The sequence below is a fragment of the Lacerta agilis genome, chromosome 14, assembly GCF_009819535.1.
Source record: "Lacerta agilis isolate rLacAgi1 chromosome 14, rLacAgi1.pri, whole genome shotgun sequence".
NCBI lineage: Eukaryota > Metazoa > Chordata > Lepidosauria > Squamata > Lacertidae > Lacerta > Lacerta agilis.
Genome location: NC_046325.1, coordinates 45585361 through 45599935, shown reverse-complemented (window position 1 = coordinate 45599935; position 14575 = coordinate 45585361). Strand labels below are relative to the sequence as shown.

Below are 14575 nucleotides of genomic sequence, written 5' to 3'. Positions count from 1 at the left end.
CAGACCCGGGTTGTTTGTTTCCTGTCATCATTTCTTACTTATCTCTTCAGGGGGTGGGGAAATACTAATTACAGCATCTAAAACGATTTTACAGAATAAAACACAAAAGAATGACACGTATTTGCCTGTTCTCTGTGCGTGCTTTTCAGCAAAATCTCCAATATTAATCTAAAGAAGCCAGTTGTGATTGTATCATCCATAAAGATGAATGACGGGCCACAAGGAAAGTTCTGAAGAAACTTAGCAATAAATGGTATTGCTGGGTGCCATGAATGATCTGCCAGAATGGCCAGGAAAAAGTTGAGCTAGTTCAGATACCCTCTGTGTATCAAGCCAATTCACATAGTAAACAGTTTGCAAGTGTGTGCCGCTGCCATTTGAAACCATTACCTATGGGGGGTTTTTTTCACTGACCCACATTAAAGTGAGGCTTGACCCCTGGAAGATTAGGGAATGCCTGCCATGCTGAAGGTGAACATCCAAATAGGTTGCAGCTGAATTTGCCAGGAAAGCTACTTGGAAACTGTGAAAGGACTTAGAGGCCAGATGCCAGCAGAAAAAAACCTATTAACTTCCCTCCAGAGAACAGAGATTGGAAGTCACCCCCTTTGAAGGGTTTGGTGATCCCTCACAAAAACGACAGCTTCAGTGGCCTGATTATATAGACACGGGTAATAAGTCAGAAGCTTGCATACTGCTATGGCCACAGAAGTTGTCCCTGTAAAAGATGGAATCGTACCTATTGCATATCTCTTAGAGTGAATGGATGGAGTAAATGGGGGAGGGGGGCAGGGAGAGACATCTGTACGAAGGAGAAGCACCGATCTCGCAATAAACACCCAACTGGAAGCATTGCAGATTGGGACACCACACAGAGGCACTTGCTCCTTGACCTTCCTGAACAGATAAACCCCCCACCCCACCCCATGCTCAATTGTCCAAAAAAGAAAAGGCATGATAGAGGAGAGTCAAAAAGCATTTGAACTCAAACATGCCGTACATGTGAGCAACATGTGCCTAGGGCTTACGTGATCTCTGATTGGATGAGAAACTATAACTGGGGAAGTAGGAGCAAATAAGAATGGTGTCATAGCAGCAGATATGGGGCAGAAGGCTATTGCAGTCTTTTGTCCTGTCTCCCCTACCCTCATCCTCACTAAATGCCATGTTACGTCCTCAGAATTCACCCCCTTCATAAGCCATTTGATTGAATTTGTAGTTTATTGTTAAAAAATAATACAAAATATGTTGCAAAATTCATCATCAAGGAGTTGGCTGGTAGTGAATGAATTAACCATCTAAATCTCCTTCTTAACTTAGTGGTGCAGGTCAGGATACAAATGGCAATGGAAGTGCATGCAGAAGCTTGGAAAGAAATGAGGCGGTAGCTAGGTAACCAAGAAGGAATGGGTCAATACTCTTATATGAGGTCAGCAGAGCAACTGGTCTGGAGACTGGGAGCTGTGAATGACTTGTTGGACTTTTGCCCTGTTCTGCCTCCCACAGACCCAACCCCTTGGTCTGTCAGGCATCACTCTGTAGCTTCCAGACAGTAACCCCAGAGACTCTCAAGCTCTAAGTCTCAGGAGACTTGGCAACTGAGGTTATAGTCACACCCACACACACACACACACACACCCACACACCAGGTTAGGCTAATATGCATTTGACCACTATTGCCACACTGAGGAACTATGGATCCTGTAACAAAGCTGAGCTCTTGTCTTCTGACTTCTTCCCTTGGTATGGCTAAATCTAAATATCTAAAAGAAGACCATGAATAGGGATGGCCCTGTTGTGCTGAGAATGGTTGATTAATGACGGTGAAAGAGGGCTGATGATCATAATGATTGGTGTTTCATCTACAGAAATCACCAGCAATTCAGAATTTTTAGCATCACTCACCTTTTTCACTGACAACTTGGAGGCCGCGGAGCAGTGAGACAACAGTCATATCTAGCTATTCTTAGCACTGCATTAAGTTGTCAATCACTTTTCAATTCCAGTTCTCAACAGCCTTGTGAATTATAGCTTCAGTATTCATCTCTGACCTTAATAAATATTCACCCAGAAGCAGGGCAAGTTTGTCCCCACCCCAAAGAAAATGCTGGTGTCAAATATCTCAAGGAACTTTGAAATTACAACTACATCAAAGAAGACAATGCTTTATGTTATATTTGTTCTGCAGCAATAGGTTCTGGATAGATAAATAGATAGATACCACAGAGCTGTTGAAGTCTGTGGAATCCATCTTTTTCCAGATTTTGGGAGTCCTCTCACTGTGAATCAGTTCATATCATTTGTTACTCAGACCATCCAGTGTATTTGCCAAATGGTGGCTTCATTGTTCTCATGTGCTAAGACCAAAGACACTGCTGTAGCCTTTGTGCTAGGAATGAAACTCTGCCTATAACCACCCCTTTTTCATGGGACAGCTTCATTTGTGCCATGAAGGTTATAGCAGCATCTTCTGCTTTTGGACCCCGATGCAAATTTATTTTATTTATATCACTCCCGGGGGGGGGGCTGTTTTGGACACAATATGGCTTGAATTCAAGCAGAAATGCAAAGGGAGATTTTTCTGTTGTGAGTGCAGCTCAAGAACATTAGACTTGTAGAAGTCAGTTGGTCTATAACCTGCTATCTGTTGATGGACGGATACTGCTACAGCACATTTCAATCAATGTGACCAGCAGAGTATGCACAGCTCCAGTAGAGTTGTCCAGCAGAACATCAGAGTTTTCCTGCTTTCCGGTATTCAGCTTGTTGCAGAGTTCCCTAGTAAAATTCCTTACCTACTCAGTTAAGTTCAAAATATAGTGTTTATTGTCTCACACGACATACCATCCACATAAACTTTAAGAGATGCTGGTACATCATGAACTAATTTACTATAATACAGTTCTCTGGCCTTAGAAGCAAACCTTGTAAAGATCCAGGTATACAGAGAGATCCACTAGCGCTTTGCCTTGAGAGCTTACCATGCTACACTTTACCCATTTAGCATGTAACCTTAATCAAGAAGATAAAACCTCACACTTGGCAAACACTCCACACTCATGCTAATGCTGCTGAATCCAACCTTGGCTTTATATTCACCATTGCACATTCCTTAGAGAAAGGGAGTGTGGATGAGTCATGCCTTGGGCTGTTTCTAATCATCCAGTGCAGCTGGCGTGCTCATGCTGAACAGAATCCAGATGTGCAGGATGGGATCCTCAAGACGTGGCCCCAAGCACTAAGTGCAATTTCACTCATTTTTTTCTAAATTACACCAACAAAGAAATGAATGCAAGTGAAGACCCTTTGCATTGCTGGCTTGGATTCAAGTTGGCGATGCAAAAGAAATACACTCTTAGTTCTTCCACTGCTGTTTTTAAAATTTGGTGCCTTTTTCTGTGAATTTTCTTAGAATTCCATGCAAGGATGACTCACCAGATGATGGAGAGCCTAGATCTCACAATTGATGTCATCAGCACTGCAGACTATGGTAAACCAATTAAATGTATGTATGTGTTGTTTATTTATTAAAGTCTTGAGTTATGCAGGGTCCAGCTCAAGAAAAGTAATAGTACCACGATTCTGCGTTGGTCAGACCACACCTGGAATACTGTGTCCAGTTCTAGGCACCACGGTTTAAGAAGGATATTGTCAGGCTTCGGGGAATTGGCTTCCTCCCCTGTGGCAGGAAATAAGAAGATCAAACAAAAGGAACGTCTTACCAGTTAGATTTTTTTAATAATCACAGTGAAAGACAAAAGAACACATCTCCCTAGAAATGGCAGTGCTCCCAATTAAAGCTCACACCTCCTACGTCCCTATTAATCTACATCACTCCTACATCTTGTAAACTGAGATTATATCCTCTGTGCTTTCTGTTCTGAGACTTTCTGAGCTATTCTCGACCTTGGGGAGGGCAGTGGAGGAATGCTGCCCAATGACTTGTGAATCTGTTAACACTCTCTCTTCCAGTGTTTCTTCTCCTAGCTGTTCCCCATTTTCCAGCTATGCCCCTCTGCAAACCACTGTTCCAAATCTATGCTGTCTACCTGCTCCTGGGAAGATGCAGAAGCAGGAACAGGGGGAGGGGTGGCACCCACCAGTCCTCCTCAGTGCAGCCCTCCTCAGCATGGTCCCTGACATATATTTACAAGCTGGAATATGTGCAGAGGATGACAACCAACATGATCTAGGATCTGGAAACCAAGTCTTATGAAGAACAGTTGAGGGAGTTGGGTGTGTTTAGACTGGATAAGTTGGGTGTGTTTAGACTGACAAACCTAGACAGCATCTTAAAAAGCAGAGACATCACCTTGCCAACAAAGGTCCATACAGTTAAAGCTATGGTTTTCCATGTAGTGGTGTATGGAAGTGAGAGCTGGACCATAAAGAAGGCTGATCGCCGAAGAATTGATGCTTTTGAATTATGGAGCTGGAGGAGACTCTTGAGAGTCCCATGGACTGCAAGAAGATCAAACCTATCCATTCTGAAGGAAACCAGCCCTGAGTGCTCACTGGAAGGGCAGATCCTGAAGCTGAGGCTCCAATACTTTGGCCAGCTCATGAGAAGAGAAGACTCCCTGGAAAAGACCCTGATGTTGGGAAAGATGGAGGGCACAAGGAGAAGGGGACGACAGAGGACGAGATGGTTGGACAGTGTTCTCGAAGCTACTAACAACAACATGAGTAACAGGATTATGTTTAATTTGCTATGTGATTGTTGTCTGTTGTCCTCTAAAATAGCTCTATTATACCTGCCACAATTGAAGAATTACTGAATGCCTACAAATGGTCTCGGTTTACAGCCTCCTTAAAAATTCTGTGGCCCTTGTTTTATTGCCCACATTCAGGACCGTTTTCATCAAAGTCAAAAGAAAGATGAGGCTTCAACTCAAAGCTTTGACTTTCATAGCTAAAGGGTTGAAAGTCAGGGAATCTAAGAAAACAGCTACAACATTTTATATATTTGAGGGCTTCAGAGCTTTTACATTGTGGTCCCTTGAAAATTCCCTAAAAATCATAAATTTTATCAGCGTACTTAAAATGGCTCATAAAAGCAGAAGGTGAAGCTTCGCTTTAGATTTTTGGGGAGAAGATGTGGATTATTCCTATGTGCATATAAATCACTTTCTGAGAAGCTTTTAAAGTGGCTCCTTGAGAATGGATGCAGTTTTGATGACTTGCCAAGAGAAGGGCATGTAAATCCCACAAGAATTATCATTTGCTGATGACACAAGCTGTAAATGGAATGTCGGTCATGCTACAGAAGTCAAATTGACGCTTTTTTTTTTCATTTTCAGCAAGGCAAAGCTATTGGCAGAGGCTATTGCAACAAGAGGATTTGTGCAGAGATGCAAATAGAATAGTGGGGGGGGGCAGAGAAAATTATAAGAAATCCCTGCTTTTTAGTATTTAGGGAATGGGTGACTTCTTTGACTTCCCAAATGCACTGTTATGAAGTAGCTTCTTTGAACAGCCACAAGATCTTACAGAAACAGAAAATACTGAAATCCCTACATCCAATTACAGGTAAGAAAAGTGGGGTAGAGTTTAATTATTTCCTCAGTACAGTGAATGAGCACCCATTCTACATGAGCGCATAACCTGATGTAGGCTGTAAGGCAGTTGACTACCACAAGATACTGTCCTAGCTACTCAGATGGCTTTTTATTTTTTTTAAAAAGGAATGGTAAAATTCATGGCTTCAGCTTGATCAGTGGGCATTAGCCATAATAACTAATAACCCTTGTTGAGTGATCAAAACTAAGTTTAAATCTAAATTTTTTTTTTATCTCATTCCTTTTTGAGTTATGAGGCTTTGACATTTCAAAAACTTGACAGTTTTGACCTTGCTGGACTACACAAAGGCCTTTAAAGCTCAGCCCAGGATTGAGATCTGTCAAAACTAAAAACACCAATCTCTTCAGACCTTCATGGGCTTTAATATGATATGTCACATGATGGACTTACTTAAAATTTTAAAGTTACAAAATTCAAAATTTCAAAAATTAATATGATTTTAAATTTCCCCAAAAAATCATTGATTATTTAATATTTCTAAGAGCTACCTGCAAAATTTCATCTTGGGATCTCAATGGGGTCACATTTAAAAAAAAATGTTTTGCACATGTCTGCCTTATTGGGTTCTGTTTAGGATAAATGTGTCTTCTTGGAGTCAAATATAACAGAATAAACAAGACTTCAACTATAGGATCAGTTGCTACAGGCATTTCTTTAGCAAGTTATTCGATTAAAAGGGGTCTGAAAGGCTAGCCAGTGTGGTGTAGTGGTTAAGAGTGGTAGACTCGTAATCTGGGGAACCGGGTTCGCTTCCCCGCTCCTCCACATGCAGCTGCTGGGTGACCTTGGGCTAGTCACACTTCTCTGAAGTCTCTCAGCCCCACTCACCTCACAGAGTGTTTGTTGTGGAGGAGGAAGGGACAGGAGATTGTTAGCCACTTTGAGACTCCTTCGGGTAGTGATAAAGCTGGATTAATCAAATCCAATCTCTTCTTCTTCTTCTTCTTCTTCTTCTTCTTCTTCTTCTTCTTCTTCTTCTTCTTCTTTTAAAAATGTGTTCCAGATTGATAGCTTGCTGTTGCATGATAGAATCAACGCTTTGAAAGAATTCTTGTCAGTAGTTCATTTCATGAACATTACAACACACAGACTATCAAATTCTCAGTGTTCCAAGGGCTCATGTGGGGACAGGGAATTTGGGGTGAAGGTCTGTTTGTAACAAACTTCTGTCAGAATGCTACTCGTGATGTGATGGCATCAACAAATTTCCCAAAATAAAGCCACTATCCATCAGACTTGGGTATTTGTTGATCTCACAAATTAAATAAGGGCAGCAGAAATACTAATAACACCGCACCCATCTTACTGGGTTGCCCCAGCAACTCTGGGTGGCTTCCAACAGATATAAAAACATAATAAAACTTCAAACACTATAAATGTCCCTATACAGGTTCAGGGCTGAGAGCCAGTATGGTGTAGTGGTTAAGAGCGGTAGACTCGTAATCTGGGGAACCGGGTTCGTGTCTCCACTCCTCCACATGCAGCTGCTGGGTGACCTTGGGCTAGTCACACTTCTTTGAAGTCTCTCAGCCCCACTCACCTCACAGAGTGTTTGTTGTGGGGGAGGAAGGGAAAGGAGAATGTTAGCCGCTTTGAGACTCCTTCAGGTAGTGATAAAGCGGGATATCAAATCCAAACTCTTCTTCTTCTTCTTCTTCAGATGCCTTCTAAAAGTTGTGTGGTTCTTTATCTCCTTGACAACTGATGGAAGGGCGTTCCACAGTGAGGGTGCCACTGCCGAGAAGGCCATCTGCCTGGTTCCCTGTAACTTCATTTCTCACAGTGAGGGAACTGCCAGAAGGCCATCGGAGCTGGACCTCAGTGTCTGGGCTGAACGATGGGGAAGTCAGAGCAAGCACTTGCAATTTAAACGAATAAGCAAATAGCGCCAAAATATCTCTAAAATTGGAAGACTGTTCTCGTCGCATCATATATTTTCACAAGGAATCAGGGGGCAATTCTGATTTGGTACTTAATCCTGCTTTAAACATGCAAAAGATGGCACGCATTTGCTCTCACTGTTGAGGAGCAAATGTACAAAATGTGCATATTCTTTTTTGGGTGGCTCACATTTCTGTAACTTTTATTGAACATGAAGGGAAGTTCCATGTCTAAGGTGCCTGCCAGGCTCTCAGAATTGGCATAGAAATCCGTTGTGCTGAGTGCCCCTGGCAGAGTAACAAGGAAAGAGATCAGAGAAGCAAAATAGGTCAACTATTTTTAAACTACCTATTGTTTCTCAAAAAGCGCTTTAAATAATAATTTCTAAACCCTATCCATGCAGTGTGAGGTAGATGAAAGCTTACTATTGACCTTATATCAATTTCTATGATGGTGGCACCTGGAGATTAGCAGCTTTCTAATGTCCTTGAGAAATAGACTTTAAAAGTAACTCGAGGTGTTGCAAAACAGACCAGCTGCTAGCTTTGATACATTTATTTATTTATTTAGTCTTTCTGTCCAATAGACCCCCAAAGCAGGTAGCAATAATAAAAATAACGCAAGGAACTGCATCACACTGAGTGACAAAACACCCAGAGACACAACGTAATTCTTAAAATGTATACATAAACGACCAAGAATGCAGGAGGCTGACATTTCCTGAGTACCTGGCAGAATAAGGTTTTACCTTATCTTTAAGAAACAGGAGGGAGCTAGCATAAGAGACATCATATGAGTGAATGTTCCAGAACTGGGGTGCTACTATGAAAAGGGCCCTTGTGGGTGACCATCTCACCTCAACTGGACCATGGGCAAGGCTTTCCCCAAGAGCTCAATGCCGGGAGACGTTAATATGCAAGGAGGCATTAGCTGAGCCTTAGAGTCGAAGGGATCCTGCTCCCCAAGCTGTGTATGGCTTGATTTTTACCCAGAATTAAATTGGCAACCAATGCAATTATCTCAGCACTTTCTGTAGGACCCATGGTTGGTTGGCACTCATCTGTCTTGGGAGACAATGGAAGATTGTGCCTATGCGGGTGAAATCAAACCATTGGAGAGTTACAGCACCAGCTGTATGCAGGAGAGACATGTTTTGTTGAAGCTGGGACAGATAAAGGCATCTGGTTATGCTGATGTAGGCGTACTCCACAACTCCCAAAAGGGAAATATCCCCATGGATGAATACTACTGATAGGTTACTTCTGAGAAAAGAAGCATATTGAGATATCCGTTAATCCCTAACAGATCAAATGAATATCTTGAATTACACCAGTTGATGCGATTCCTGATTATTTACTGCAGTAATCCTTTCCCCTTCTTCAAATTGCTTAAGGGACTTAACAGATCTGATTGAATTTCACATGGAGACTCAACTCCTCTTGACTAGGGATGCTGTAGAAATCTGTTGAAAATGGACTATATGTAAATAGATCTGCACATTGCTTTGCAATGTGCATTATTTACATATCAAGGAGGTAAAATTGTTCCTATCTTGATATTGTGCGTCTATAAGTTGCTCAGTAAGAAAGATATAATGTGCTCTCTCTCTCTTACAATTTAGTCTAGAAAATGCTGAAGAAAAAGGTGTGAATGTTGTACACATATACCCCATCTAAAATTTCACACATGCTCCCAAAACCTGGACTGCAAATGAGTTTATAGAGTTTATAGATTTGAGCCAACACCTTCCAAGTTTTCCACTCCCACACTTAAATATTATATTACCCCAGGCATGTTTTCCATGTGGAAATCTGCCTCTGCAAGTATATAGATTTTGAATGCAGTATCTCATTTTTAATCATGTGCTGGTGGCATACACAAGAATATAAACTTCCCATTAAGGCTATGCACAAAAGTGCATTGGAATAATATTTCTCGTTTTTATTTCAGTTTCAGTAACTAGCTTTTCACAGAATTCTATCATCAAATGTTATCAGGTTGGAAGCTGGTTGGACTTGAACAATGGCACGCATTGGACTATGCAGCAATCAACTCTGTGACATTTTGCTAACTTGGCTATGTAAGTTTCAAAACAGAAATGGACTGGATTGGCCTTCAAGAAAGTTTTATTGGGGGGGGGGGGGTTCCAGTAAGCTTCAGTTTTCATTTCTTCACAATTCAGATGTCATTTTAAATCAATGCATGCCATTGGTGCTAATTCCAGGGAGCCCTGCGGGTCTCGGCACCCATAATTTTTTGTTGTGGGTGCCTTGCCTCTGCCCCCCACCACTGCCACCATGCACCACCAGCTGCTGGCTGCCATCTTATCTCTGGCATTCCGTGATTCTGGGATGCGTCTGTAGCCATAGCGGGCCCCAGCAGAGGCCCCAGGGTAGAGGCGCAGTTGCAACCCCAGTGATTGCGCCACCACCAGATGTCATGATATTGCGGTGTGGTGCCACACTGAGCACCCACAGCCTGGGGCCCAAGTCGGCGCTGCTGGATCGTGCCATGTCTCCCATGATCACCTCTTATTTCACTATAGAAGACGCTCTATATAATTAGATTAAAATTTTCATGTTTGTGCCAACTCACTTGGGGTTCCACTCCCAAGCTGGTTACATGGAAAGTCTTTTTCTGAATAGAGAAGAGTTTCCCCTGCACAGACATTCCAGTTGTTGTTGTTGTTGTTCAGTCGTTCAGGCGTGTCCGACTCTTCATGATCCCATGGACCAGAGCACGCCAGGCACGCCTATCCTTCACTGCCTCTCGCAGTTTGGCCAAACTCATGTTAGTAGCTTCGAGAACACTGTCCAACCATCTCATCCTCTGTCGTCCCCTTCTCCTTGTGCCCTCCATCTTTCCCAACATCAGGGTCTTTTCTAGGGAGTCTTCTCTTCTCATGAGGTGGCCAAAGTACTGGAGCCTCAACTTCAGGATCTGTCCTTCTAGTGAGCACTCAGGGCTGATTTCTTTGAGAATGGATAGGTTTGAGTCCATGGGACTCTCAAGAGTCTCCTCCAGCACCATAGTTCAAAAGCATCAATTCTTCGGCGATCATTCCAGTACTCCCTCCCAGTTGGTAAGAGAGGGAAGAAAGGGGGACAAACCCTGATTACAGCTTCTAGGTGTATCCCCATCCTCTGCCCTGTTGGCAGATCTTTTGATGAGGAGGAACAAGCTTTCCTCCTTTTTCATAGAAGCATGCTGTTGGGGCAGTGAGGACCGAAAGCTCTATTAACCCAAATTGTGTCTTTCCAATTTGCAACGCTTTTCTGTATGACAAGCAGAGCTGCATTCCACCTGATGTATTTCTCTGCTTTGGGATATGAAATTCTCTGTATGTCTGGTCAGCAGCTCACAGCAGGCAGCTGCCCCAAACTTAGAGGTGGTGGCGCTCACATGTTTTGTCCTCATATGACAGACAGCTGACAACAAAAGATCGTGAAAGGGTAGCATCTACATGCATCATAACTTCAGTCAAATGAGGGAGCACAAGCCTGGAATTAACTAAAATCAATGTGTTCCTAGACAACCGCTTTGGAGATAAAGGGTTTGGGGAAAGAACAGGGAGGGTGGTTTGATTGACTGCAGAACAGATAATCCTTCAGCAACATTCATTTGCACCTTACTGTTTTTTGCACCTTTCAAGAAATGTACCAGGTAAGTTTTTCATGTAACACAATTTTCTGTATACAGTATTACTTCACCATAATGAGGTGTTAAATTCAGACAATGCTTTGCATATTTCAGCAATCAGTAGACATGCAGCAATAAGAAAGTAATTTGACTCCCCCATGCCCAGCAAGCCACTTCTGAGTTTACGAGAAAAATGTGACTTGTTACATTTAGGAAAATCTCATTTATACAAGCGCACTATACAAAAGGGCTGAAGGCAGAAAAATAATAATTTTGCTAGTATGGCTAAGGCAGCAGTATGAGACCATCAAATATTTGCTAAGATAACTGTACAGAAGAAATCTTTCATTTGTAATTTAGCACTTAGCAAGAGATAATGTAACTTTAATATTATTAGGGAGATGCCTCAAAAGTCTATTGGTGGCAGTGGTATTTAACATAGACTTGTACACTGGAGAACTACAGAATTACGACATAATTGCTAGCTGAGTTGATTCTGGAAAGTTCACCGCTTAAGAAATGTTTGCATACTGGCAAATCTCATTGTAGCGTTCTGTGTAAATTATCATGCTTCCATGCTGTGTGTTTTCCCTATTCACATTTACTCTGGATGGGTTTACTAGCACTGACCGTACACAGCTGTTTCTAGATCCTGAAGGGCATTTTGAGATTGATTAACCATCTGCTCATTCTTACTCTAACAGCCGACTAACAACAACATAAGGGAATTTGTCTTAAATAATCTACCAAAAATGTGGGCAACACAAACATTCGTTTCCCAGCAGCTGCTACCATTGGTGTTTCCAGTGCCACTTTCTGTTATAGGATTTGGATTCGATCTGAGTTTTGCGAGTTCCTCTGTTACAACATAAGGTTTGAAGTAACAACAACAACAGCAGTGAGATAAGGAACCCATTCCGCAAACCAGTTAAGCAAAAATATTGGATTAAAGTCATTATTGCTTTCCCCCTTTTGCTTGCCCACCTCTTGTTTTTTTATTATTTATCCTTGATGTTATCTACCACTTCTTTGTTTTTTGTTTTGTGTTAGTAGCTTAGTGTATTGTAATGTCTGTATTGGAGATCAAGGCAACTCCTTGAAGCCATGCAAACATTTTAACTAAGTGGTGCAGCAACAAAAACTGCCAGCACAATTGCAAAAGCAAGCAGGATCTGGTTTCTGATTGTGTGGGTGGGTGGGGAAACCATGTGTTGAGATTCCTGCATCATAGGGGGTTGTTTTTACTGCTTTATTTTTTGTTAAATTATTGAATTAAATGCATTCATTTGGAATCTGTTTGCTAGCTTGCATCATGTTGCAATAATTTCTCCTTATGTTGTACCATTTTCCTCCCATCTCCCTCCCTCCCTCCAACACAAAACTTTTCTAGCTTTGAGTATGCCATTTTGGTACCAAGCGTTATCAGCCTAAATCTACGGAAGGCAACATATTACACGTTTGGGGTCCATGGAGTGCCTACAACTTTTCACATAAGTAGCTGAGCTATATATTGGGCTATGAAGAGATGCCCTTAGAAGAGACAGGCTTAACTCTCTGCTGCTCCACATAAATTGGCAATGTGGATGTCAAAGAGGTTAGGGAGCATGTGAAGTCCTGCTGGAATTGGCTGCTAATGTGTGTGGCGTAATGAGAAATGAGACTGATAGTATTGAGGTGGGGCACAGATGCCGCGGCGTATGAGAGATTTTGGAGGGCAGTGGAGAAGACCAGGAAGCAAGCTTAGATGGAAAGACTTTGGGGACTGTAAAGAGTGCTCAGGCATGGGGGACTATGGAGAGATGATTGTGATAGATGCACAGAGGTGGAGGAAGGGGGGGTGCGGTGGGGGTGGGTCGACCTGGGTGTCACCACTGAGGGGGTGACAAAATGCCCAGCGGCACTCACCATGGGGCCTGCAGTGCGCCCAAGCTGTGGCTTGGATGTGTGCAGGGTCCACACTGCTCAGGTGGTCCGCCCGCTGCCTGTAGGGTGGCTGAGTGGGAGGAGGCAGGCAGACTCCGGAGGCCCCGTGGTGCGCCCCGCCCCTATGGGCAGCTCGCCCCGCCCCTGGGCACACCACCCCAGGCGCCCAAGCGGCTTCCTCCGCCGCTGTAGATGCCGTCCTAGGAAAGGAATCTGGGCAGGCAAAATATAGAAGGTTTCTATGGCAAGGAGTATTTTTAGAAACTAGTCACTAGTCCTAACCTTTGGTCTTCTGCTGAAACCCACTCTGAAACCCATTTGAGTTTGAGGTCTCTGGATTAAATTCGAATGTACACAAATATTCAATTCGAGCCATTAAAAGGAAACATCACATGGTGGCGCACACTACAATTTCATTTAATGAAAGGCTTATTTATGGCTGGCCTCAACTTTCAGTCAACCTGACCAATGAACTTCATAAACTTGTGGTTGTCCCGGTATTTGGAGATATTGTCTGGGTTCCAGGTGACGTCCAGCCAGGCCAGGACAATTCTAGGATCCATAACAGCCATAAAAAAGTCAAAGTACCTCCGACAGGCTCGAGTCATCCACTGCCAAATATTTTCTTCATTCTGTACCCTTTCTTGTTCTTCCAGGATACTCTTAATCCAGTCCAGAGTTGACTGGATCTTCTGGATCTTCTTCAGTGTTCGCTTTCTTTTATATTTGGTGTGGTGTTCGATCATCTTCAGGGCCTTGGGTTGAACCTCCTTTAGCAGGGAATTGGTGTCTTCATCATAATCCCATATACAGGCTAATGCAAGGTCTTCAGCAGCTTCTTCCCAGTGACCCAAAAGCATATGCGCTTTCCCTCTCCACTTGTAGGCCTGCGCATCGTTGGGGTTGAGCTCTGACGCTTTGTTGCAGTCTCTAATGGCAGCATTGGGCTTCTGCAATTTGACAAAGACACTGGCGCGGTTGGCATACAGGATTGGTGACAGGGGATTCAGCTTGATAGCCTCTGTAAGCAGATCAATGGCATTCTGCAGTTCTCCTGTCTCCAGGAAAGCATATGCCTCCGCCTCCTTCTCCTCAGCCTTGCTTTTCATATCATTTGTAACCTCCACATTTTCGTCTCCCATTTCCTGGGGTTCATCTTCATCTGGTTTGATAATTCCATCGTCATCCAACTCTAAATCGCTCTCCTCGCTGGTAAGCTGTTCGGGTGGTTTCCCTTCCTCTTTACCAAGTCTCAGAGGAAAGGCTTCAATTCTCTGGAAACCTGAAATGGTGTCCCCCATGCTCTCCAATGAATCTCTTAGGAAGCTCAGTTGTTTTGCTCTCAAGAGCGTTGGATCCTGTTTGTACAGATTGAGCAAAGCTTGAATGTCACCAACATTTTTAGGATCCATGGTGCCCCGTCCAGCTAGAAGCTCGGATGACCAGCTGGATACAGTAAACTGCCTCTCTTAGGGCAAATATATATATTTTTTTAAAAAAGTACGGCAGACGGTGGCTGAATTAGAAAATCACTTCTATTATGGAGGAGAAA

At 43.0% G+C, this 14575-nt stretch overlaps 1 protein-coding gene across 1 annotated transcript; it reads right to left on the bottom strand.

Annotated features, from left to right (window-relative positions):
* Positions 1 to 13414: 13414 nt before the first annotated feature.
* LOC117058524 (putative protein FAM10A4) lies at positions 13415 to 14499 on the bottom strand. The gene has a single exon (XM_033169726.1). It carries the CDS (start codon positions 14433 to 14435, stop codon positions 13476 to 13478), a length of 960 nt encoding a protein of 319 aa, XP_033025617.1. The 5' UTR covers positions 14436 to 14499; the 3' UTR covers positions 13415 to 13475.
* Positions 14500 to 14575: the final 76 nt, after the last annotated feature.